This window comes from Erpetoichthys calabaricus, chromosome 13, assembly GCF_900747795.2.
Source record: "Erpetoichthys calabaricus chromosome 13, fErpCal1.3, whole genome shotgun sequence".
NCBI lineage: Eukaryota > Metazoa > Chordata > Cladistia > Polypteriformes > Polypteridae > Erpetoichthys > Erpetoichthys calabaricus.
In genome coordinates, this window is record NC_041406.2 from 146,326,102 (window position 1) to 146,352,827 (window position 26,726).

The following is a 26,726-nucleotide window of genomic DNA, read 5'->3' on the forward strand; positions in this document are numbered from 1 at the left end:
AGTTTCCCCACCTATAAAAGATGGCAGAGCACAAGCACTCTAAACCTTTTTGTGTGCACCTCGTGCTTATCTTTGATGGGGAACGTTGGGCTTTTCAGGCCTGAGTCTGCTCTCCTGGCCCCTGCTCAGAATGATAAGATTAAATGAAAGCCAACTGGCAGACCCGACCGACCGACCTCAACATCACTGGCTGACCAAGAAGGAAGTAAAGAATAAAGATCATGAGTGGCAGACACAGCACATGAGCCTGAGCGTTCCATTTTAATTATGACACCATATCCAAATGAAAATTTCCAACAGTTCTGGAATTTTATTCCATCCATTTACATGCATAGCAACAACGTTGTTGAGATATTCAGCGTTTGTCATAATTAGAACATTGGAATGATCATCTTTAACATGGTCACTTCTCCTGCCTGCCCCACCCCCTCCCACCACCCCACGTCCATTTCTCTTAGGAACATCGATATTAAATCCGGCTGAGTGTCCGTTTTATGGAATACAAAACAAATCTGGAGAGCTGCCCTACCATAATCCGAATACTGCTTTTCATTTTTCTTTTTTCTTTTTCGTTTTTTTTTTAGAAAGGTATTGCATTAACAGCAAAATTTTAAAAAGTGAACTCGAAGGGCATCAGCAAATGAAAATACAAGAACTATACAAGACCGCCGCCATACTTTTTTTGAAATTCTGAAAAGAGACAGAGACAAACTGCTACAAACATCGGCGAAGCCCAGGGACCAGCGCGAATGCTCAAATATAAAATGCAGGCCCATGTGCCTGGGTGGTCCGAGAGACAGGGGGGTTTAAGGCCAAATGTCGTGAGATCCAGCTGCAAATTATATCGAAGCATACCCGGAAACTGCAACAGCAAAGAAGAAATACACAAGTGCTTTTGTAGCTATTCTTGTCTAAAATGCTTTTTTGTCATCTTCGACTATGGAATCGCGGCGTCTACCGTACATTGTAAACCATGGGTGCTACACGAGAAATGACTATACAATAACGTTACAAACGACTTTATAGAAAGATCTCCTTTTCTTTTAAATTAACATTACTACCGCTATTAATACTGATTGGAAAATAAATAAAAGGATGGGCAAATGGCACCAATAGTACACTCGAGTTTTACCAATGAACCGCATTGAATTCTTCAAAGAAGCTTCTCTTGATTGTCCACAAGCAGCCTATAAAACTGTAGGATGCACTACTCCACGCACACACACGCACACACCGGGTACCAAAAGGGGAGGCCGGAGCGTCACTTGACGTGCTCGGCCGCGTGTGACGAGCAGTAGAACTTTTTGTGAGTTATGAAGTTCGAGAGGTTGTTAAACTGAATATCACAGAGCCGGCAGTACTTGCCGCTGCCAACTGGCTGGCCCGATCCGTTCACGCCTTTCGTTACGCTGGGCAGTGCCTCCTCTGCCGCCGGCTTGATGGGCGGAGACACGTTTTCATTTGCATCGGTCGGGTTTTCCGACGCCCACGGGGGAGATGCGTGACCGTCTGACGGCAAGTTCTCCTGCTGGGCATTGATGCAGACGGAGCGGTCCTCCTGCTTATGCCCGCCGTTGACGATGACTGCGCCCCTGTTCTTAGGCAGCAAAGGCAAAGGCTCCTTGTTTAGATGTGCACAGCCGTTGGGAGCGGGCTGCTCTTTGGACGTGTCGTTCGCACACGGGTCCGCTTCACTTATTTCAGTCTGTAAGACTAAACTTCCAGAGATGTAGTCACTTGGCTTTATGCCGAAGTATGGCGAGATTTGTTCGGCTGCTTTCGCTTTTTTTATTGCTCCTGGGTAAAGGCAGTGTGGCAGGAACATATTTTTGTTCTCCTCCTTGGTGAAGACGAGCTGCGACGCCTCCCCGAATGATTTGAGCCCTGGCAACGTTCCCAAGTGCGGCGAAAGCAAGTTCCCGTTTTGCACGAGCAGCTTGGCACCGGCGCCTTTCTCGCATTTCACTGGGCTCTTGTCGTAGCCTTCATCCGCGTTATTGCACTCACTTTTGATTTCTGGAAATATCGTTCGCTCCAGGCTGCTGACCTCACTGGGCTGGTGAGCGGTCACAGGACAGAAGTTCTGCTTGTGGGTCAGGTAGTTCTCAATTTTGTTAAAACCGATCTTGCACACCGTACACTCGTGATAGTCCAAAAGTCTTTTTGGGGACCCGCTTGTCTTATCTGAATGAGGGGAGCATTTCTTGCTGAGATCTATCGGTGCATCCAGGTCCTGATGGTCGATGCTATTGCATTTGGTCCCCAGAGCAGCTTTGGCGGCGGAAAGCGACGCCTCGAGGTGCTTGGGCACCAGGCCCTGAAATACCTCGCATCGTGGGTGAAACCTGTCGCTCAGTGGTTCAAGAGCTTCCTGAGAGGTACACGGACTCCCTAACGTTGGCAAGCCGAGGAAGGCCGGCTGTGCCAGCTGCAGCCGCTGGTCCTGGTCTGGGAGACACATCTCGTACATCTTCCTGCGTTTACGAGTGCGCATCGTCCTCTGCATGGCAGGCACTTTGTTGGCAGAAACGCGCTTCATAGGTGGGTCGTGGCGTGTGGCGCAGTAGTACTGTTTGTGCACCACATAGGTCTCGTGCCGACTAAAGGTGATGTTGCATGCCTCGCACGTCGTCTTGTTGGGGTCTGTGTCCGCTTCTGGGAGCGAAGTGCTTGGGCATTTCCCATCTGATGGTTTTCCGTTGAGCCTTTCGTCGGTGCCTGTTGGCGAGGCCACTTTCTTAGCTGGTGGAGGAAGCTCCTTGTCCGTGCCTTTGCCGCTAGAGCTAATGAGATCTAAAACGGATGAGTTCAAACATGATGATGGAATGAGAGGATTGTCCGAATCACCTGGGTGACACATGGCGCTGAGGAGGTTTACAGAGTTGTGGCTGTTGTTAGGACTGACTGCTTCAGACACCTTCTCTGAGACGCTCGAAAAATCAGGGGACTTGTTCATGTGCTGCCAGCGACTGTTGCAGTAGTGCTTCTTGTGAACCAGGTAGTTGTCCAGATTGTTAAAGGTGATATTGCATTCGAAGCAGGTGGCGCCCTTTGGCATGAGGGGGCTGTATATGACAGGGGGGTAGCTACCGCCACCATGCCGCAGCCTGCGATGGACAAGCTCCGACATTTTAGCCAGGATCTCCGAAGCTTGAGGAACCACTGAGATGTCCTGGGAAAAAGCAAACTGTGATAAGAAGGGGCCCATTGGGAACGAAGGACCCAGCCCAGGCTGGACGGGTGAGGAGGCCAGTCGTGGGCTCGAGGGCTCGGACTTGATTCTCGTGTACGAGAAGCTAGATTTACTGGAGAGGAGAGGCTCGCTCTTCTGGACTGACATCAGGGGCTTTTTGTCACTCTTTTCCAAGTCAGGGTCAGCTGTGTTCATGTCCTTGTTTTGAGTGCTTTTGGGGCTTTGAAGGAGGTCTTTTCGGCCTACGCCGTCAGTTCGCGATCCTTGCAGGTGTTCTTCGGCGGTCCTCGGCGAGTGCTCGCTGTCACTCTCCCTCTGGAGTTTGCTGCCATGGCCGTGCAACTCCTGATGTTGCAGAAGCTCCCTGTGTGTCTGGAAGCTGATATGACACTGGCTGCAGCGGAAGGCGGCCTGAGTGAGGTGAGACAGGATGTGGTGCTGGAAGGCGAGCAGAGAGTCGGCAGCAAAGTTGCAGATTGTGCACTTCAGGCTGGCCCCGGCCGGCAGAGTCTCCTCCATTTTGATGTCTGTAAAGACAAAAGAGAAAGCACGGGATATGAGAACTGGCTGAGGGGTGTCCACTGCGTCCCCAGTAGTGACTTTCTTACTGGCACGCAGTACCAACAGAAAGACACACATACAATCTACAGAAATCTATACAATATTTATGTTTGCAGCTATTTGTCATTTATATACATCGGTTGAACTCAACACCTCTTTTGCTTTAGATAGAATTGTTCAGTTTGTCTTTTCTAGTGATTTTGTAGTTTTGAAGCTTAAGCCTCAAGTAATGTGACCATTTATGTGTTTAATGTAAAGAATTTGCTTTAAGTCTGAGGTGAAGTGAGCCATGCTACCATTTTGTAGCTTCAGGGTCTTCTTGGTAGCTCATGAGGTCTTTCTACACCACTGCTAGGGGTCGCCTGCCAGGACACGCCACGCCATTAAGGCTACTCCTCCGAGTTTACGGACTTAAACCTTGAACAGCATCAGTCGTGGGCTCTTGGTGTCAGCTTTTCTGCTTAACAATTCGTAGAGTTCCACTTCTTGATTCGGTTCTCAGTTTAAGCATCTTGGCTCTGGTGGTAATTCTGTCGTCTATTCGTTTGCAACTCCTGCCAGTTCTTATTGAGCCCCCTGGTTTCTGAAAACGGTTTTTACCATTCATAGCATCTTGTTCCGTTTCCCTTTTGTACGCCCATGTTGCTCACCGTCCTTGTGGCCAGCAGGCAATTCAGAGAGGTTAGCTGGAACTAAAAGCACAGGTGGGCCGGGTGTGTGCTGCGCTCCAGGAGTGTGTTTTCATGGGTCTGTGTGGGGTGGGCTTATGTACTAAATGCACTTTGAGTGGTCCTGAAATACTGGCGCGCATTGTTAACAGCATAGGCTTTATCCAGGTCTCTAACAGAAGGACAAAGCAGATTAAACGTTGTGTGCTCCTTCTTGTAACACACCTTTAAAGTGGTTTGATAAATTTCAGTCTGCTGGGAGTGTGGAGGATGTGCTTTTGGACGATGAAGAACTTGAAATCCTTCATCCTCCACCGCCAGACTGTTTGCTTTGCTTCCTTGAATGGCAGAGTCCATGTGCCTACAGCAGATGTAATGGAAGGATGGCAGGGAATAATGCTTAATAAAAGGGTCTGCATTCCCCACCCAGAGGCCCCAGCAGGCCTGTCTGGCCCTTTTGCTAGAAGCCTGGCAGGGATATGAGGGGCCACCAGAGAGAACATTCCATAGACAACCCCAGGGGTTTTGTAGGGCTCCTTCTAATTTGGAATAGCTTCAGTCAGATAAGACCAGTAGTAAAGCACTGTTTGGGGGGATCCGACTTAAGATGCCTATGGCCCATCGCGTCAGTGAACAAAGAGTCGGGAGGAGAGTGGCGAGGGTTTAGGAGGATGAAGAGAGGCACAAGAAGGAGTAGTGGGAGAGAGAATGGTGACAATGATTGTGTTTTAGCTGTAACTAACTTTCTTGTCCTTCTCTATTTGGTTTCCTTGGTGGTCATTTGGGTTTGGGGAGTGTGAGAGTGACCCCCCCCCCCCCCCCCCCCGCCTCCTGCCCCCTCAGGCCACACATGTCATCACCAGGTCACAACTGGGTGAGGCTGATCATGGATAGGTCTGTCTGTTTGGTGCTCAGTGGCTGGCCACAATTATACTTTCAACGGGGTGTCGCATTACCTTGCAGGACACACAAGTAAAGAAGCAGCACGCCATGGGGTCACTCGGACTGTCGTCTGTATCGTATGCGGGCGGCTCAACTCCACATTGAAACATGCGGTAAAGCAGAACATCACACAGGCAGACCTAAAACATCGACGCCATGCGCAGGCTTCTCGTCCATTTGCTGTACTTTTCCCAGCTGTCCTGGATGACACTTTAACACACTCTATAAAAAAATTCCCATCACCCCCACGATGGAAAGCACGATGTCCATAAATCTTGGAATATTTATACTGTGTGCCTAAATTAGGGGGCCGCAGTGACAACCCCAAATGAATGCACATATGCTGTGTCTTTGTTGTGCACCTTGCATGTTGTGCAGGGTGTCCAGATTTGATTTTAGCTCAAAAGTCGTCTCCGCTCAGGTTGACATCCCACTCCTAGTAGCCTTTGGATTCTAGAAGAGGCTGACAGGAGGACTCCTTTGTCCCCAGTCGGCCTTTCTTTCTGTGAGGGGGGCCTCTTCTGCAACAGCAAGCTCTCGCAGCCTTGCTCCATCTCATCACAAAGAGTTTATGACCGCTCTTGGCTGGTGAACCCCTGCTCATCCTGGTGTGTTTGTTGAATGACACACACTCGCCTACTTACTGCTGTGTGTCGTCAGGTGCATTTCAAGCATCCGTGTGCCCGAGAAGCTCTTGTTGCACTGTGGAAAGGGGCAAATACTGGGAGTCTGCTGAAGGCCACCGTCGCCCTCTTCGTTGGACATGCCGTCCAAGTGCCTCTGGCGGCCACTGCAGTAGTACATGAGGTGGGCCTGCAGGTTGCGTTCACTTCGATACCATATCCCACAGGCCTTGCAAGGAAAGATGTCCTCTGAATGAAAGAAAAAGACACACAAGACAAGGAGAGACATGGTGAGCTGTTAGCCTTCAAATTGAACCTTGGCTCTTAGATTTTAGAACATCAGGACAATTGTGACAAAGATGGGCCTAATGAGCTTGTCACTCGTATTCACCTAGACAGTCCAGTCTTGAAGGTCCCTAAAGTCCTGCTGTCCAGCACACTACTTGGTCACTCATTCCATGTACGTATCTCTGGTCCTTTGTGTTAAGAAAAACATTGAGATATTTGTGTGAAGTCTACCTTACTGTGTGTTCATCTGTGTCCCTGTGTTGCTGATGAAGAACTTTCCTGAGCTGTGCTAATTCCTGTCGTAATTGTACACATTTCAGTCCTGTCACCTCTGTTTGCCTCAGCTTCTTCAGTCGTTCCTCTTCACTCGCTCTCCCTGGTCCAGAATCAGCTCAGTCATTCTCCTCTGGACTCTCTCTCTAGTGCTGCTCTACCATTTGTGTAATGTGATACCAAACTTGAACAAAATTAGCCTGTAGACAAGTGTCTTATGATATGTCCTCTGTACTCTGGACTTGTACTCCTATCCAACTTAACATCCTGCTAGCCTTCTTCATGACTTCTGTCCACTTGATCTCCGTTTGGCTCAGCTGCTCTCCATGGTCCCTGACCCCTGATGAACATGGAGGCCCAAACTGCACCCCGGACTCCAGGTAAGGCCTCACTAGTGTGTTATTAGATGTTAAGCATGATGTGGATTACACATGGCGGGGCTGTTGTATAACCTCACATGCTATTCTTCTTCTTCATGCTTTCTGTCCACTGTCTTGATGCACTGACCAGTCTACTTTGTCTCCCAGGACCTTCTCATAAGGAGCACTTGACAGTTTCAGACCTTCCATTGTGTATTCAAGTCTAATATGTGTAATACTTTACATTTGCTTATAATAGATTCCGTCCAGGTCCCTCTGTAATGGCTGAGCTGTTATCTGGCCTTCCTCGGTTTCATATCCTTGTCCGACTTAACCATCCGCTCCTTTACAGTATGGAAATTAAAAAGAGCAGTGTCTCGCCACTGACCCCTGCTGGACACCACTTGTAACATCCATTCATTCTGAAGAGGTTCCTCTCCCTGTCATCAGAGTGTAACTGCAGCCCGCATTTGGCGATGAGATCAGTCACAAAATGCCCAACGAATGCCCAGTTACGCTGTGGTTAAGGTTAGGGATGTGGGAGGGTGACTAGGCATTTGATGGGCGTTCCGTGATGCTGTGGGTGTTACATGACCTACATCCTGCCTATGGCGGGCTGCAGTTAGACCCACCTCATCTCCTCCCTGTACCTCTTTGTTCCTTTCCGTCCCACTTTGCTCGCTGGCCTCTCTTATCAGATCGGGTTCAGTTCCACAGTATTATTCAGGCCTGATCTCGCCATGTTGATGGTCACTGTTGCTCCTGTTAACGATTTCTTCTGTTATTTTCACTGTGATACACGTGAAGTCCACTTGACCTTCATGGTTTGGGTCAGTCCGGTCACACTGTGTCGCATCTTTTAGCAGTGACTTCTGAATCCTCATCAAGGGTTAGGGTTAGGGTTACACTCACACTCATTTTTCCGATTGCTGCACATTTGGTGTGCCAGTGTCCCAGTGCTCCTACTTGAGTTTCCTGCCCAGTGCCTCTCCATGGTGTGCCATGTCACTGTGTGATCGATGTCTATACTCCAGTTTCTTTCCACAAGTGAAGTCAATCACGTGTAGGTGTGCATGAGCATGGCCTCGTAGGTTAGGGCATCCCATCCAGGACTGGGTTGTGGACTGTCTACCTTGGGCAGAAATTTAAGTCTATCAAAGAAGGCACCACATTGAACAGGAACTCAGCCCAGTCTCTTAAAAAGTGAGGACATGGCCGCTGAGTAGGACGCCAAAACGGGCAGAGAGGTCACCAGGATATGGCGGCTCTAAGGAGGCTTGCTGTTCTCACCATTGGCTAAGAATGAGCGACAGGTGACACTGAAGAGCCCCATGACTGTTAGAGGACAAGGACTTAAAAGGCCAGCACATGCCAGTGTGTCTCGGCTGTTTGGGACTGAATTCAAAGGCTTGTGCCACACACCATCTTTACATGGCAGACCGTCTGGCCTAATTGGTGAGCCCACCTATCCTGGTTTGTGTCTTTCTTTACGAGTGTACAGCACCTGCAGTTGTCTGTGTAGATGTCATGAAAGACACAAGGCTGGGGACTTAGCTGCCAGTGCATGGCCCATTGTGACTGCCGATGTTTCAGAATTTCATTTCTTGTTCGTTTTTGTGACCCATTGAAAATTCTTTTACCTCCCTGAAATGTTTCAATAAATAAAGCAGCTCTTTGAAACTCATAAAACCTGACTTGCCAATGCGGAGTAAATCCTTCCTGAAGACACTGGCACACCCTGGCGAAGGAGGAGACTGAAAATCACCCAAACATTGGCGCAGGTGGCAGCTCGAGCCTCACACGCCCGGCCTGTCCGCCCCGGAGCCTTTAAGCACTTGGAGGCAGTGGCCTTACCTTCACTAATCGTCTGTCGTCAAATCCTCCTTTTATCCCCTTTGGAACGTCGCATAATCTGTGCTTATCTCAGCCTGGCAGATGTCGAGATACTCCTCCATGTTTTTATGGACTACAGCAGCTCTTTGCCGGGTGGGCCGCACAGCCCGCTTACTGGGAGTTGAGATGCAAAGTGGAGCAGAATACATGGCGGTGGTGCGGGAGTTCAAGTGAGCTTCAACTGAGGACGAGCACACGGAAGCTGCACTAACACCGTGGAAAGCCTGTCACCATGTGGCCACTTGATGAGGCCTGCATGTGGTGTGGGTGACGGCTGTGGGCTCAGGCCAGGGGCAATTTGCTGCAGTCGCCCAGGTGTAACCTGGCACAAATGAATACCAGAGGAGTAAACTCGAACTTGAGTCACCTTTGAGCTATGTTATCGGGTCACTGCTGACTTGAGAGTTGTGTCCGCGCACTCCGATGGCAGTCGCTACCCCCCCATTACAATCCAGAGGACTGAACGACTAACCCAAATGCTAGCGCTAACCTCCTTATCATTTCATCCTTCTGACCTTTACTCCTAGTACTCCTCACCCTTTTTTGAAAGCTTCCATGAGATCCATCTGTCCCACGCTGATTATGCCCGTCAGTCTGCTGCTGCCACCCTGCCGTACTGAGCCCAGTGCTGTGCCCACACTGATCCTGTCCCATGTCCCTCGCAGGCTGATGTCTAAATTGTGACTTCCCTTCTCATTTCTCTACTCAGCCTCCTCACCCCGCATGATGGTCACTCATGTTGGCACTTCCTACCCCACCAATGTCAGCTTCAGCTTTCTGCCGTGATGGACTTCGCTCTTGTTAACTGGCACTTGAGACTCTTGGAGAGAAGCCGCTGGGCACCAGGGATTGTGACACACCTGACTTCGGCATGCCATCCTGCTTAAAGAGGAGCCACTTTGGCACCAGTCGCTGAGGTTGGTGTTGTGTGATTGGTGCTCTAACTTCCTCTCAAAACCAATAAAGGATCTACAAACACTGAATGTCAGAACCCAGAAAGAACTGAAATTGAGAAATAGCCTCAAGTGGCAAGGAGCGCAGTGAAATTCTCACTTGCCAGTCCGACCAACAAGCAGCGTGTGGCTGTTGGCTTAAAACTGCATGGCAAGCCAAGGACAAGTGTAAAAGAAGGAGCCGGGCATCGAGGGCACAGAGACACGTGATGTGTGTGTCTGTGTGCCAGTCAAGAGCCATGGCGCCCCCTGGATGTCGGGTCTGTGTCCATCGTGTACGTTTCTGTCACTATTGTCCTCGTCATTACGAGCGATAGGACCTTTTTTTTTACCATGACGCTGTAATTTATTTTTTCAATAGCGTCCTCCATCTTGAGCTGCTAAAGTGAATGAGAAACAGAGGACGGTGCCCACAAGTACAGGTCAGTAAAGAATGCTGCCTGTGATGGGCAGGTGACTGCCACACCCGGGCTGAGTGGACGTGGCTTCACTGGTGGGGCGCACATTTGCATGCCGATCTTTGCTTTCCTGATATCCTGTTACTGTTATCAATGAGGCTCAGTCTGACGTCACTTCTGTCACCTACGGCTTTTCATCAAAGTGTGGAGGATGACCCCAGTAACACCCTCACGCCTTTCGATTGTTAGTTTGTGGAAGACATTCAAGGGTGGTTTGACCCCAAGCTCAGCTCAGGGGGCTCAGTGGTGACCTGACTGAATGGACGTCAATGCTCCAGTTCAACAACCCGTCCCCTCTGAAGCAGTGCAGCATCCTACTTACTGTTAACGATGGCCGTCGGCAGGATGGACGCCATGGCGGCCTGCTGCGGGAGCAGCTGGATGGTGTCCAGCAGGCGGGCCGGGTACATTCCTTCGGTCAGCGACATGTGGCTGACGGCCTGGAGCCTCGAGTCGAAGTCCACCGCAAATGCCACCAGCTCCTCGCCTTCCGTGATGCTCTTGGTCGTGGTGCACCAAAGCTGACCTCCTACAAAACAGAGGATGGGTGAAAAGTCAGGAGGTGCCAGAGACTTCAGGTCAACCGATTTGTGCCCGAAAACGCCACTGGCACGAAGATACAAACAAGCTAAAGCACACAGGAGTACTGGGCAAAGTGCCACCTTCATAGATCAAGGTGATTTCTGACAGCAGAAACACAAAGGCCTGGCGAGCGGGGCAGTCGCCCATGACATTATGAGGGAGCCTTGTTAGAAAACTGCTTGTCCTCCTGTGTCTGCTGGCTGGCATTCTGCTAAAATAAGTCTCGGTGTGTGGCGCCCCCCAGAGAAGATGATGGTGCAGCAGTCACAGTAGAATGAGCTGCTGGACGAGGGCATTTTCATTTGGCATGACCCACACTACGGCTTTGTGTCTTTTGGACCAAGCCGCCCTCACCTGGGTGCTGCTTTGTGGTGTAGCACCCACCGTCTTCTCCATCATACCAAACCACTGCTGTAGCCCACCCTGATGGCCCCCTGCTCCTTTCCTAAGGTCAGAAGGCTTTGGTCGGCCTGCCTCTCCAAATCTACACATGGCACTCCCGCTGTGCCCAGGTGGCATTACGTGTGCCATGTGGTGGTGATTTTTGAGTTTTTTGAAAGACCTGTTGAGATTTTTCTTGTTTTGCTCTTTCATGCTCCATAGACAGAGGGCTCTGGTTGGCGCACGCGCCCGACCAACACTTCAGCATCTAATGATGTGCTCAGCAAAGTTCACCGGGCATCTCTAAGTCAGCTTTCGATTTGATTTTATCCAATTTCAATATTCTGTTACAAAAGTGGAAGGCGGCCGCTTTAGCCCGGTAAGAACGTTCATCTCGGCGCACATCTCATTTCTCTTGACGAGATTCCGATTTCCAGTATGGCTGTTTACAGAAGAGATAATGGCGAGGTGTGATGTGCCCAGCTAAAAGAAATGGAACTCGTTACTGGGCATGGTGGGCCAGGTTTGACAGCCAACACCACAGCAGGATCACCAATGTCTGAGAACGGCGAAGTCCTGACTTGTACCAAACGTGGAGCGACTTTAGAAGACAGACATTGGCCGGTCCAAATGTTGAGGAGACGGACTACAAACCACATTACTTTCTCGGACCACCGTGTGCAATCAGTTTCCCCCTTGAAGTTTTGAATGTCAAGACTCCGTAACATCCCATTGACGAATGTGGAGACCCCCGTGGGCTTCCAAGTGTGACGTTGATACATGCAGTTGACAAGCAGTGGGGCAGACGAGTGCCCGCCCCCCCTTGGAATTTCAATTCAACATTTACAAAGCATGGACTAGTGGTGGGGGGGCTAGTGGGTCCCCCACCAAGATTCAATCCCTGTGGCACATTAGCAGGCGGTGAAAGGGAAGAGCAGTTGGGTTTAGTGCCTCAATAACTGCTGCATGGCACCCTGAAAAAAGAGACAACGTTGGATTGCTAGTCCATCACAGGGCCCACCTTTGGGATGGCACTGCCAACCACTGTGCCACTCTGCTGATGTGCACAGGCACCCAAAGGCAGAGCAAGGAGATCCACAAATCCACGCGGGCTGGCACAGCCACCGAATAGCTAAGGTGTCATTCTGAAAGTGTCACCCTGGCCGCAGAGGAGTATTGTGAATGGTGACGAGCAGAGACACAATCAGGCAGAGGTGGAGGTGGAGATTTAGGGGGAGCTGATCAGCATGCCATCAGACACCCTTGGAAGACGTCATCGCCATCTAAATGGCTTTAGGAGAACGATCAGACGCTGAAGGAGACGTCTGACTGACCAGGCCAGCCGAAGTGCAGCTGCCCACCAGACGTGACCTCGACGACATGGCTGCCACCCATTTGGAGTTCTGCTTGTGCAGCCACAGCTGAGGCCTGCGATTGGTAAACATGTCACATCAGCCAACAGGACCTCCCATTCAAGGCGCTTCATGACAACGGCCAGTCAGAACTGGCTTGTGCCGAAGACATTTGGCTGCAGATTCGGAGGCCTGGTTCAGCACCTCCCTGTGCTTAACTATGGAAGGGCGCTATATAATGTCAGGGCTACTTCTTCTTCATCTGGTGTGCAGGCACAGCGAGTCCCGCAGCCTTGTGCCTTTTTGTCACTGAGCTGCTGAGTTTGACACTCATGGGTGCTCATCCATCCATCCATCCTGTGAGCGGTCATGGGGGCTGATGCTGACCCTAGCAGAAAGGCAGGAGCCAAACCTGTGACCAGTTGGCACTATCAAGTGCTTGACTTGTGTGAATATGGCAGTGCCCGCCGTTTGGCCCTCTTGCACACTGTAAACATGCCATTCAGGGGCACCTGCCCGTTCTCGACTCTGATCTCAAATATCAGCGAGTCATTTTTCACCTTCCATTTTATAGTGCCTTTCACAGGTAACATTACACTTTGAAGTGAATCTGAGCCACAGTTTAATGGGCAGACAGCACAAGGGGCACAAGGTGTCAATGGCAGAGTGACAAATTCAAGACAGCCTGATGATGTTCAGTTGACACGATGGCAAGGCCCACGTGACCCAAAGAGTGGTGGCCACCTTTTGACTGTCCTTTGCTTTCCATAGCGATGGCTTCGAAGGTGGCACTGTACACGCGGCACATACTCTGGGAGTGGCAGGCCAGCAGTTGGCAGGGCCGGGCATGCAGCTTGATGCCCGCAGATCACACAACACGTCTGCTCAGTTTACGTAGAGGCCTGGCGAGACGTTTACACGGAGTAATAATGTAGGTGGTGGAGAAGGTCCAACATTTTTGGATTTAGCTGTGATCATCAATCCGGACTTACTGGTGGGAGTGCAAAGCTGTCAAGCATTTCAGTGAACGCCACCCATACAGCGGATCCAAAAAATGGCAGCCGCGGCAAGCGAGGCTTAGCACGTGACCGACAGAAGAAAGAGGGGCAGCCAGGGAACTGTGAACAGCTTGACAGTAACACAAGAATGGTCCACGTCAGGGTCTGCACAGGAGCAACCAGCCCTGGCAGGGTCACCAAATCAGAGCCCTGAATGCTCCGAGACAGCAGAAAGGCGCTATATAACACCTGCACCTGCGTACAATGGGAACGACAAGGGAAATGGCGGAACATTCCAGAATTGTGGACACCTCAGTGGGCCTCCCCTCCGGTCACCAGATTGAGTCCCGGAGGCGGTGCCCTAACTCGGACCCCTGGACACACTCACCACACTGGACTCCCCACTAAAGGCTGGCCTTGACGTCATTGACGAGCCCTGGACATCTTTAAAATGAGCGGCCTGTGGACTGAATGGCCTTCTTTTTAGGTCAAACACAAGCTGGTGTGACCAGGGCAGCAGTCCAGTGTATGCCATGGTGATGCCATCTCCTCTGCCTTCCACCATGGCCACTGATCATCTCCCAGAAGTCCCTGTGATCTGGCCAGGCTCACCTCTAGATGGCGTTGGGTGAACACAAACTGTTGTTAGTGCTGGGGCGGGACTTTGCCCTTCTAGCCAATGAGAGTCGTCTTTAGTAACCAGCCAATTCCCTGCTGGCCCGACTCACTCAATGGCTCCATAAAACGAAGGCCACAACAAGACACGAGTCCTCTTCACGGAATGACAGCTATGGCGCCGGCCCCCATGTCCGCATAGCGAACAAAACAGAAATGTGCGACAGAGACGAGGACCCGGCCAGTCCTTCTAGTGGGGGCGCCGCCACGCCGTCTCCTTGTTCTCCCTTCCCTGATCCACCTCTTTCAGGGGGACGCTCAGGTGGGCCGTGGTGCCCCTGGACGTCCGGTGTGCGCAGTGGGGCGACTCTGTGGGTGTAGCTGTGCTCTGCCTGTCCACGCTGCGCGCCAACACTCGGCTTACAAATCGTACGCCTGCACTTTTGAATGAAACACCGGCTTGGAGTTTTCTTTGTACGGTGGCCAATGCTGGTGGAACACGCGCCATTGTTTCAATCCTCCTGCAGAGCACCTGATAAAAGAATAAAGAACTCTGACATATTGGAAAAACAATGGAGGAATTAAGGAGAAACAATAGGCCAGCTGCTTCATTAAAACAATCAAAACAGCATCCTGAGTGCCGTCCAGATAATTAAGCAGCGCAGCCGCGTGGATTTCCTCAAGAAAATATTCACCTCGCAGTCAAGTTGGGCCGCTTTCGGCTTCTTCTCGTTTGATTAATGAACTAAAAACAACACAAAAAGCCGTGGCACGCACGTCAGATCCAAACGGTGAGGACCCGCCCGACGCCCTATCGAGGTGCCCGCCACGCAGTCAAACGTTTACAGTTGTGAGGCTGATCTGGACAATTCGAGAAGATTCAGACTTGGTCGCCAGCGCTGCCGGTCGAGCTCAAGCACCCGGGGACTCGTCACTGGACGCTGGCCTGAGCCGCACTGCCCCAGCACGAGACTGGGCGACGGCCACCCAACTTCTAAAACATTAGAAGAACTGAGATGCAAGTGTCTCGTCCAACGTACTCACTGCCTTTGTCCAAAATAACATCAAGTCGAGATTTGAAGGTTCTGCTCCCCCCCGCTACTTGGTCATTTGCTTCACTTTATTAGGACAGTGAAGAGCATCAGAAGAGTTATGTAATGCTGTGGACATGGCACTGGGTGGCACGCTGCTGTGCCCATGTCTGCCACAGGTGTTCAAATCATCTCCACCAGTGAGCCTACATTAGCCTTGGATGAGCAAGTGAATGGCAGCTCATCTGGGGCTGCTTCCCATCACCCCCCTCTGGACGATGGAAGAGGGGACACTGGCAGCTGCTGGCCCATTTCTCATGCCATCTGCCCTTTTGGATGGACGATGTCATGAAGTGGACAGCCCGGTCTCATTCCAATCTGTGTCACAACATTTACAAGAAGTGCTTTGTAATGCAGCGTGTCAGTGTGCCAGAGCAGCCACTAAATAATTGGCACTGGCGCTGGCGGGCGGGCACACAGGCGGGCGTCAGGTGTCCTTGGTGAAACGACTCATTTTATATCTGCACGGCGTGGGCCAGGCCTCTGTTGGAGATCAGCCCCGACCAGCCTGCTGCTTTATGGACCATCTGCCCCATTCCAGCTTTATCTCCGTGTGTTTTATGGCTCAGAGAGCTGCTGTGATTACAGGAGGCCACTAGGTGGCACTGTGTACAAGCACTCCGGCTGCCAGTTAGCAGAGGAAAGGCGGCAGCAGGAGGCTCCGATTAGATGAACGAGCTGGCGCCCAAAGGCTCCCCAAAAGGACCGAGATGCCGCACACTTTATATTCACACCGGCCATTCATGCCCTTCAGCGGAGCTATGTGTACGGCGCCTGGCCGGCCCTCACATCCCAAAATGAAGTCCTGATCCCTTGGGGCACACGGGTCAGTACCGGCCTCTGGATTTAAACAAGAGACAAAGACAGGCCGGTGTCCAGGTAGCCCTTCACTGCAGGGGGTGGCCAGCTTCGGATGACCACATGGCAAGGGGTCAATGTGAAACTGTGACCGGGCCAGGGCTGGCAACCCCATAAGAGCTGGACAGCACATCACAGAACAGTCGGTCATCCAACCTGTTTGGATCAGTGGTGACAAGGACAGGCCACTCAGCCCAACTAGTCCCATGGACCTGATGGCTTCAAAATGGCATCAAGTGGAGATCTGTGTGCTTCCACAGTTCTGCTGCCCACCACACTGCTTGACCACTCACTCCATGGGTCTGGGGTGATGTGTAGCACAAGATCTGTCCTAAATGTGCAGAAAGGCGCTATATAATGTACAGTGTGCGACCGACAGCTTTTTCCTTTTTTTCAGGCCTAACCCTTTCCAATGGCAGATTTTGATGACTTCTGTGCTTTGCAGCTTTGCCTGAAACGTTGAAATCCAAACGCCTTTCACCATCAATCATTTTCTATCGTCACAGATGGGCTTCTGTCAAATCTCTGATGATCCGCGGCCAAGCAGGAGAGGCGGCCTCCAAAACTCTCTCTCACACACACACACACACACACTCAAAATGTCCACGGCAAACTGGCATGAAAACTGGCATGGCAGCCTGGTGGTCTCGGACTGGCACTCATCATGTACCCTTTTTAGGGGATGCCTTTCTGATTCCCATTTGACCCTTCTTGAGTATTGTTCTTGGACGTAACGTTCGAAATTAAATCTTAAGAATGGAAGACCGGTCTTTTTTTGTCCATTGGGCCAGGGTTTTTGTTTTGCAGTTCCCCTCTCTCCTTTCGGAGTTTTCTATGATTTGAAATGCCCGCCTGCCTGCTGCTTGACTTTGGGCTGAGGCTCCGAGACGTCAGGCCCTGCTCGTGCTGCTCGGCTCTCCTTCAGTTGGCCCTTCTGCTCTCGTTCTCTGGATTTGACTGTTGTTGGTCACTTTTGGTCACGTTTGCTCTCCTGAGGACACCTTTCTCTATTTTTGACCTTAATTCCTGGTTCCTTTCGATTCCAGGAGTGCCACTCCATGCCATGTGATTGACTCCACTTCCAGCATCCATGAGACAGGCTGCCCATCTGTTCTTTGGATGACCAAACTCATACAGGTCACCCCACGCAGTTGTCCCCTTACTGCCACCTCTTCTGCTCAAAATTTGACAAATGGGATGTCACCCAGCCAGGACGAGGACTCTGCTCAGTTAGGTCATCTGCCATCGCTTTCTTTTTATTTGTGATTCTTCATGTGGACGTGGCATCACCTGATGTCAAACCGTGTGGGTGGTTTGCCAGCTATCCTTAAACGGGATGGCAGCAGTGTGATCCCCCCAGTCATGTCATGATGGCCTGACCATTGGATGACTAGTGCTGTGCCCAGGGCGATGCCCTCAAGTGATTTTTTTTTAGCCCAGGGTGCCCCACAGATATTTGGGTCGGAGCCTTTCCGTGACGTTTGGCTGGCTGAGTTTAGGAAAGGTGGCGTGAAGATAATAAGTTGGACTGGACACTGAAAGGGACAGCATCTGTTGTGCGGTGCACAGTCTGTCACAAAGCCAGTGCCAAAATGGAATTCACAAAGAAGGAGAAATCTATCAAGTGACAAACGTAAAACGGTAGCGGTGCCCAACCGCGTCTGTCTAGTCAGTGAGCGGAGAGGGATGGCCGTCCTCCTGCCACAAGTGGGGCTCCACGTGCGCGGTGTCCTCATGCGGAGAAACAGCAGCGACAAGCTGGCTGCCATTTTGTGCGAGTCCCCATCAAAGAAGCCTAACTCGGCCGCCCCTTGCCATCGGCCTGCTGTTGTGGTGGGCTGCCCGCACGTCCCCAGGTATCACGGATCGGCCATCTGGAGCCGACATCTGTCTCTCTGATGATCACACGGCTCCAGCACTTGACCACACAGACTGGGACAGGAAAGCCCAGGAGCGGCACGAGACCCTCAGAATATCGCAGAGCCGCCGAATCACACGGCAGTTCGCAGCTTTCACGCCGCACTCTTATTGGCCGGCACCTGTGGGCTCTCGGTGAAAGTCCCGAGGGCGAGACTGCTGGAATAGCTTCTCGTCGGTGAGGCGCTGACATGAGGTGCGCCACACTAGGAGGCGCTCGACTATCAAAGGTCCCATTGGTTCACTTCACCTGGCATCAGCTTGCTCTCTGCTTTGGTCTTTGGCTTCTTCTCGGTGATTTTCCTCCAGTTTCATGCCAGCTGGACATTCCTTCTGGGGTCTTCCCTCCTAACAAGTACCGTTAGGGTGAGATGTCTGAAAGTTTCCTCCTTGCCGCAATCCGCTCTGATTGTCTGGTGAGGTCTGGTGGAAGGTCACTCCCATGACACTCATGGACCTTGTGGAGAGGAGTGCAGGTCTCCCCTCCTCTCGTGTTTCACTCTGCTGTCTCTATACTGTAAAAGCCTGGACTCGGCCACCACATCGTGACCACCCTGTCTGTAGGAACATGCGCTCTGAATGGATGAGGACATCGGTCTTCGCCTTCTAGTGCATTCACCTTAATAAGACGCACGGGAGGCCGTAAAGAACACGGGAGCTTCTCAAGGATCTCTGTGCCATCACGCTTCATGGCACTCGAACAATGTGACCGATGATGTGTGTGGCCCTCGATGCCAATGAGAAAGCTAACCGCTGAGGGTTCAAAGGCCCATCACACCCTTGACTTTGGAGTTGTGTGCCTGGCATCATCAGATAAAGTGCCATTGTCACCACAGTGAAGGTGAAGACATGGGGATGACCACGAATCAAAGGAGTGACAGGAGCACTCTGTGAGCGCAAATCCAGGAGAACAGGGTGGGCCTTCAGGTGGGCAGGCAATGCCCACCCAGAAAAGTCAGTAAAACTAAACTGTCACCCCCCTCCCTGCACGTCCGAACACTCGGCCACTGATCTGGAACTTTCAGGTGACACTCTTGAGTTGTCTTTTCTTGGACTATTGCTTCTTGCCCCATGCCACTGAGGAATGTCTCGCTCTTGTGCCCATCGTCCATCAGCACAGTTTTAGCCAATGGTGCAGACGTTGAACCTCATCAGGGTGTACAAGGCCAGCGGCAGCCCCCCGTGCCGTGTTTCTTTAACGGCCCTGATGGCAACAGACAAAAAAATTCCAAACCGTGGAGGTGGGTGCAAAAGTGACCAAGGAAGGAGCGAGATGAACCAATAACAAGAGACATGAGGGGTCTCTGGGAACCAGTTAGGCACAGCAACTGCAGATGACCCATTGGGTGGCTCAATTCACAAGGCAGGGAGATTTTTATGTGGAAGGACCAGGAAATGGCAAAGTCAAGAAGAACAAAAGCTTGGGTGTAGAAACGAGGAAACGGAGACCCCGACATTAGAAGATACGCGGCAGACGTGGGCGCCTTTCAGTCCAATGCTCTGAAACACTCAACCAAAAGTAGAAGACGTGCAGCAAAGTCCAGGCAGAGAAAGACAGCAGTGACACGATGACCCGATCTGGTGACGCCACCCGCTATTGATGTCACCTCACACGCCCCCACTGCTAGATAACAAAATGGTGTTGTGGTGAAACAATAAAAAGTCCAAATTAAAACACGATCAGAAAAACAACGCACCGCATCACCTTCCATTCTCCATAATTCTAGAATATTACAAAAGCTTGAAACTCCTCCGACAAAGTGTCCCCAAAGTGTCCCTGCGCATTGGATGGCCCTACCTGTGACGCCCTGCTAGTTCTTTTTGTATTGTCGGTGGGCTGCAGCTTTTTCTGCTTCACTCCTGTGGTCGAAGGGCAGTGCAGTGTAGTGTGGGACTGGCTGTTTCAAGACCCTCGGAGCCATCTGCAGCCCCTCTGTGCCGCCTCCAGTGCCAATGACCAGTGGGTGCTTCAATGAGGTAATACAAAATAAAAGCACCTGAGCAGAGCGCATGTCGAGGGGGAGTTTCAGGCCGGACGTCTCGTCTTGCACAAGGAGGCTGCAGGTGAGGTAAAGATATGTGTGCCAATGCCAACCTCCAGTCCATCCATCACCGTCACCACAGGCTGCCCATTAAGTGCACCCCTGCCTTTATAAGTGGTCTGTAGTGACTTGAACACTGGCATGAGTTTTGTAAGGGGGGGGGCACCATCCAACTTTTGGACTGGTGGCACTTGATGCCAAGCCCCCAACAGATGTTATCTTTGACTTGAGTCTCTTAAACAAACATTACCATAGCAACAGGGAGTATGTCACTCATTAATGTGTGTGACCAACCAGAGGTGCGGGTTTATAAAAGGATGCCATGCCCGTGCTGACAGCCTAAAGCTCGCATAAGCTGCTGGCTGGCATCGTCAGGGTGGGCAAACAGAGCCGACTGCAAGGATCAGAATTCATGCAAGACATGCGCTGCTCGGGGTCCAGACGAATTCCGTTGTCCTCCTGTTGCTTATTTTAAACAGCGACAGTATCACTTCACAGACCCCCCCCCCACCCCCAGAAGCCCACCATTCCAGACTAAGGCTGAACGTTTCTCCATCCACTCTGTCCCATAAGCCAAAGTGGTTTCCAGTATTGCTAAGCACAAGCCAGGCACCCGCCCTGGTCTGGAGGCCTCGTGGCGTAGTCGGCAGTGCTGCTGCCCCCCTACTGATCTGATTCATGAGCCGGAGCCACATGTGACATTGTGCCCGCCGTGGGATCAGCACTCTACACGCGGGCGTCCTGACCTCGGCCAGAGCTGCGACACAGCCGGCCCACCGCAAATCGTTAGCCAAGGGAAGAGCGAAGAGAATGTATGAAAAAATATGACCAGAGGACGCGATAAAAGAAGAAGAAGAAGAAGAAGATGGGGCCGTGTGTTTTCCTGTTTGGTTTTAATCTACATTTAATTAAATTCTTATCTGCTGTGTGCTTATGGCTGCATTTGAATGGCGAGGCTGCATTCATTATGAATGGTAAAACTTCACCTGAGAGAACGTTGTGTGTGGCCCGAGAGACAACAACAGCAGCGGCAACGGACCACTAGATGGAGCCCAGCGCCAGGACACGGGTGCAGACCACCCCACGGACGTCCAGCTCAGCACCGGACGAGTCACTTGGATGGAGTGCAACGTCACCCCAAGTGTCACCGGCTCACTGGTTGGGCTGTGCTGGACGGAACAAAGAGCACCTGCCCGTGCACCCAGCATTGAGACCCCACCAGTCCCACTGGTGCCATCACCAGGCCAGGGTTTGACCCCAGAAAGTGGGAGGCAGCTGCCCGAGAGGCTGTCCTCTGTCTAAAGTCTGCCTCGTGTTTCTTACCTTCTTGATTCACTGTCATGATGTTGTGGGACTTAAGTGCAGCGTTTGACACCATCGACCATTCGATTTACTGCACAGGCTAGAAAATGACGTTGGGCTTACAGGCAGTGACTGCACTCGCTTGGTTTAGTTCTTATTTCTCAAATCGATTCTAATATGTCCAGAAGTGTGCTGACAGGACTCCATCATTACACACAGAAGTTCAATATGGTGTCCCGCAGGGCTCAGTACTGGGACTGTCACTGTTGTCACTTTACAGGCTTCCACTGGGATCTCTCATTAGGAAACATCATGTTAACGTTCACTCGTACGCAGATGACACCCAGTTATACCTTATATTTAAATCAAATGAAGTTTCTCTGATGTTTTCTTTAATTAGTTGTGTTAGTGAATTAAAGGAGTGGATGGATGAGAACGACTTGTCTTTAAACACAGATAAAACAGAGATGTTAATTGTTGGAGGGAATGACGCTGATCATAACAATATTTTGTCATCGTTTAACTCAGTTGGAGTCCCCATTAATTTTACTGAATCAGCCCACAATCCAGGAATTATCTTTGACTCTAGCATGTCATTTAAAGCGCATATTACAAAGTTCTCCAAAACATGCTTCTTCCATCTTGAACATGTTAGGAAATTAAGGCGCTTTCTAAATAAACAGGATTGTTAGACATTAACTCCTGCATTTATTTCTAGTAGGATTGACTACTGCAATGCGGTGTTCACTGGATGTTCAAACTGTTCTTTATACAGCCTCCAGTTAATCTGCAAGAATTATTACAAGAACAAGAAAATACGAACACATCACTCCAGTCCTCACGTCCTTACACTGGCTCTCGGTTAAGTTTAGGGCAGATTTCAAAATCCTCCTTTTAACATATAAAGCATTAAATGGTCGAGGTCCGGCTTACTTGTCTGAACTTATCATGACTTACAAACCTGAGCGCACATTAAGATCTCAAGATGCCGGTCTGCTTATGATTCCAAGGATTAATAAAATAACAATTGGAGGTCGAGCTTTTAGTTACAGGGCCCCTAAACTGTGGAGTGGTCTGCCTGCTACTATAAGAGATGCCCCTTCGGTCTCAGCTTTTAAAGACTCACTACTTCAGTTCAGCACACCCTGACTAGAGCTGCTGATTAACTGTACAGACTGCACCTCCGTTGTTAGTCATTAGCACTAAAACACAAGTAACGGTACAGGGGTCCTTTCATCAGATTGGCTGGCCCAGCACTGTCTCAGCCGTGGAATGGCCAAATGGGGGAGGCAGCTTGATGGAGGAGGTCTCCAGGAGTCTACACAAATCCAAATCTTATTATGTGATATCATCTCCTGTTAAATTCTGCTCCATACTTCTAAAAAAATTTTATAATTTTTTATTGAGGATTTGTTCTGTTCCGTGCATTGTGTTATATTGACCCCCTTCTTTTGACACCCATTGCACGCCCACCCTACCTGGAAAGGGGTCTCTCTTTGCCTTTCCCGAGGTTTCTTCCATCTTTTCCTACAAGTTTTTTTTGGGAGTTTCTCCTTGTCTTCTTAGAGAGTCGAGGCTGGGGCGCTGTCAAGAGGCAGGGCCTGTTAAAGCCCATTGCAGCACTTCTTGTGTGATTTTGGGCTACACAAAAATAAACTGTATTGTATTGTATTGATTCAAAGTTCTCTGCTGCTCTATGGCACACTGACGTTGGCATCACATGATCTTGTCATTGCAACACGCCTATTACAGGTGGTGGCAGCAAAAGGTGCTCAGTATCTTCATCTCTGGATAGAAACGGATTTGTGGTCCACACTACCGAGCCGTGCTCAAAGGGGCTTTTGGACCACAAGTTCTGGCAGTCGGTCATCTTGACCCTCGCTGTCTCCCCCCCTAACTGTTCTAGCCATTCTTAGACCAGCTGACCACTGTGCCCCTCAAACAGAATCTGCTCAAGCAGAGTGGAGCACAGGGGGCAGGGGGAGATGCGGAGAAGAATAACCTGAGCCGCTGCCGCACGGTCGCCTGGACCTGTAAGATGACCACTGCTGTGGCTGCACCTCGTTGGCGTTGCTTTATCGTGGACTTGTCGTTTGATTGGTTGTTCATTTTCTTTAACACCTTGACAGCCCTGAGTGTCCTCGGTGCCCGAGATTGCGGACCACCATAAACACAAGTCACAAATGCTTACTTTTGTTTGTGACGGTTTGGGCTTCAAGTTCCTCCCCGTTTGCCCGCTTTTGAATTGTGGGCTCCGTGTTGAGCTTATCGGCCTACGAGTGAGCCTGGTGGTCCACATGAAGTCTTTAGTCTCCCTGGCCAGCTGTGCCTGCTGCTTTGTGGGGCCTGCACTTGGTGAAAGGCGCTATACAGCTGACGTGAACTGAAGTGGCAGGCCGGAGGAGGCCTGAGGGTCACTATGGGTGGCTGTGGCCAGCACCCCAGGACCTCACCGCTGTCAGGACTTTCGATTCTTTAGACGCATTTGCCCCTTTACTGACCAGCCAGCTGCTCCTCTTCCTCCTCCTCCTCTCCGCCCAGCCTCTCGTTTCTAGAGTTGAGTGGTCATCTCCTTTGGCGTGTGCCGTTCTCGAGTCATGGCTGCAGAATGACCGATGGTGGACATCGTCTGCTCCCACCCTCTGGCCCGTCAAGTCTCCAGCCCTTCGGATTCCTCTGAGCGCTCCGAGCCAAAGTTTCCGAACTAAAGCCGAAAGTAATGAGCGCGAGAAGCGACTCTGGAATTCCGATGTCCTCGTAAACGGGAGCGCGGCTGCTGTGCAATCAGGCTTAAGGCACCGTCGACTTCTTCAATTAGTTTTAAATAGAAGAGAAGTTTCACTCGTTACGGGGCCGCGTAAAAACGGCTGTCACTCTGTAACACTTGGTGGCACAGAACTAAGCTGCTTTAAGGTGACAGATCTCAAGGCGCGGAGAGCCTCGGCCTGCTTGTGTTTCTCTCTCTCTCACTCTCGGTCTCTCCGTGTGCCCCCTCGGGTGATCGCCCGCTTAGGGTCAAGGAGGACACGGGTCCAATTTGGGGCGTCAGACGGTATCCCCGAGTGATCCGGGCTGGGCATAAACATGAGTGACGAACAGAGAGGATGCCCTGGCCACCTTGCAGGAGCGTCGATGGCATCGCCTGTCAGCACCCTAAACGCCCCGAGATAAGCGCAATTTTCCAAACGAACCCAAGTAGGAAGGCCTTTGTTCGCACATTCAATGCGCTATTAACATACTCTTTGAAATCAGTTCCAAGAATGAAAGTGCTAAATTCCAGAAGATTTGATGCCCCCCCCCGGCCCCCCGATCCCTAATGAGAGGCAACATCTCTCACTTTACTGGAGGATCCAGACTTTGCCGGTGATAGAGACTTAGGCTGTTTATTAATAATGAATTTGGATGTTGGCGTGCGGCGGTGGCGGCGGCGGCGGTACGTTATCAGCTCGCGCACAATCCGACCAATAGTCAGCCCTGATGGGGTAGCTGGGTTCCTCATTAGCAGAACATATTTAATCCAGAAGTTTCTTATCAAATGTCACACCTGCATCTCTAAATGGCATTTCCACATTCATTCGCATGTATTTCAGAGATGAGGCTCCAAGGTGGTTTACAGAGATTAAGACGGAGCGCGAGTGCGAGCTTATTTTATCATTTAGCGGGTCTGGAAAGAATCCAAGGAGTTTTTGTCTTGTTGTTGTAATTAGAAAGCCTTTTAAGTGATAACGCCGGCATCGGAATATGAATATGGAGCCGGCCCCAGGTTTTTGAATTCTTCAAGCCGCTGTTTGCTGCGTGTTTGTGGCACGGATTAAGGCGAGCTTCACAACTTCACAACTTTTCGACTTGAAAGGAAGCCGAGAGGATCGTCGTCGGGGCAGAGGTCCGCTCGCTTTTACCGAGGGTCCGGAAAGGAGGCGCTTCGTGAGACAAACGCCACCGACGGAGGGCTGGCCACTTACAGGATGCGCCGCCTTTTCGTATAGTGCCCTTCACGTAATGCGGCCACGATGGGTAGCGGGCACGCAGTAAGCTTCAAAGGGCAGCGCCAATGCCTTCTCTTTGACCCCTTTGCACACCCTTCACCCACGGGATTCAGGTCTGCAGCCACTTGGGCTTCTGGTGGCCAGGGTGGGCTCCCACGGTGGGACAGAGCGAGGGGCACACGACACCCTGATATTATTAATGGGGCACAAGTCCTTTCTGCCACTGCAGGCTTACCACTGACTTGTGACCACGGGTTCAATACGTCTTCAAAGATCTTTATGATGCCAGTCATCCCCCCGACACCCCACTCTTGCCTCCGTCATCTCTTTGCACGTCCAGCCTTTCCTCTAAATCACGGGTGTCCAACTCTGGTCCTGGAGGGCCGCAGTGGCTGCTGCTTTTCATTCTAACCATCTTCTTAATCAGTGACCAGTTTTTTTGCCTTCATTTGAGTGAGTTGACTCGGGCCCCTTAGTTGTCTCTCTTTCCTTAATTACCAGCCAAACAATAACGAGACACGAAACAAGCCACCACGTGCCCATCACACAATATCTGAATATGAAGGAAGGTGAGGGTCTCGGTGAGGTTGATCTCCCAGGTCACCAAAACATTTTGACGGTGGTCTTAGAAACGTCTGCTGTGGCAGAATGAGAGCAGCAACGAGCCGTGGAATTAAATAACGAGTTTAATTAACGGCAAGAATCGGCTTCTCATTAAGAGACTGGTTGGAGTTTGGTTGGAGTTTGAAGCCCCCGTTTAGCTGCTCATCTGTTGGCTCGTTTCACGTCTCATTTCTGTTTGGCTGCCATTTAATGAAGAAAGGAATCCATTCAGAGGACTGAAACCTTAGAAATCGGCTATGAAAATGAAGGGAAGAACACAGGTCACTGATTAGGGAAAGGGTGGGAATGAAAACCTGCAGTCACTGCGGCCCACCAGGCCCGGAGTTGGACACCCCTGCTCTAAATGCCACCAGCAGGCCCACCCTATTTATACAGGAGTGCCATCGAGTGCTAGTTGATTTTCTTTTTGTTTGAATTAAACAGGGTTGGCACTTTGCCACTCACCTCCCACACTCCACAAGTCCCTTATAAAGATGCCCACCTGCCCGCATAGTTGCGTCACATGCACTCAGTTAGGGTGACCGACGTTCAGTTTGCAATTTTCGATCACTTCATCAAACGGGGTACCTTGCCGTCCAGGGCCTCTGGGCACACACCTTGAATGCCCTGATGGCAGATCCCCGGGTGCGAGCGTCCGTACCAGGGGCGTCTGAATCAACTTCGTTATGCTGGCTGCTCCTCACAGCGCCCATTCACTCCACCATTTTCCAGACCCACACGATCCATTGCAGGGTTTCCATTGACAGGAGGTGGCCGTGGATGAGATG

The 26,726-nt window shown here is 50.9% G+C and overlaps 1 protein-coding gene across 3 annotated transcripts in view; it reads right to left on the bottom strand.

Annotated features, from left to right (window-relative positions):
* Nucleotides 1–235: 235 nt before the first annotated feature.
* The window catches only part of zfpm2a (zinc finger protein, FOG family member 2a), a 166,298-nt gene continuing 139,807 nt past the window's right edge, over nt 236–26,726 (bottom strand). For 2 of the 3 annotated variants that reach the window (XM_028790922.2, XM_028790921.2), the window contains 3 exons: nt 10,534–10,740; nt 6,009–6,236; nt 236–3,720 (listed from right to left, as the gene is read on the bottom strand). In XM_028790922.2, coding sequence (XP_028646755.1) covers nt 1,262–3,720; nt 6,009–6,236; nt 10,534–10,740 — 2,894 coding nt within the window. In that variant the 3' untranslated portion in view covers nt 236–1,261. The remainder of the gene's footprint in view (nt 3,721–6,008; nt 6,237–10,533; nt 10,741–26,726) is intronic. The other variant, XM_051935546.1, reaches the window with a different exon arrangement.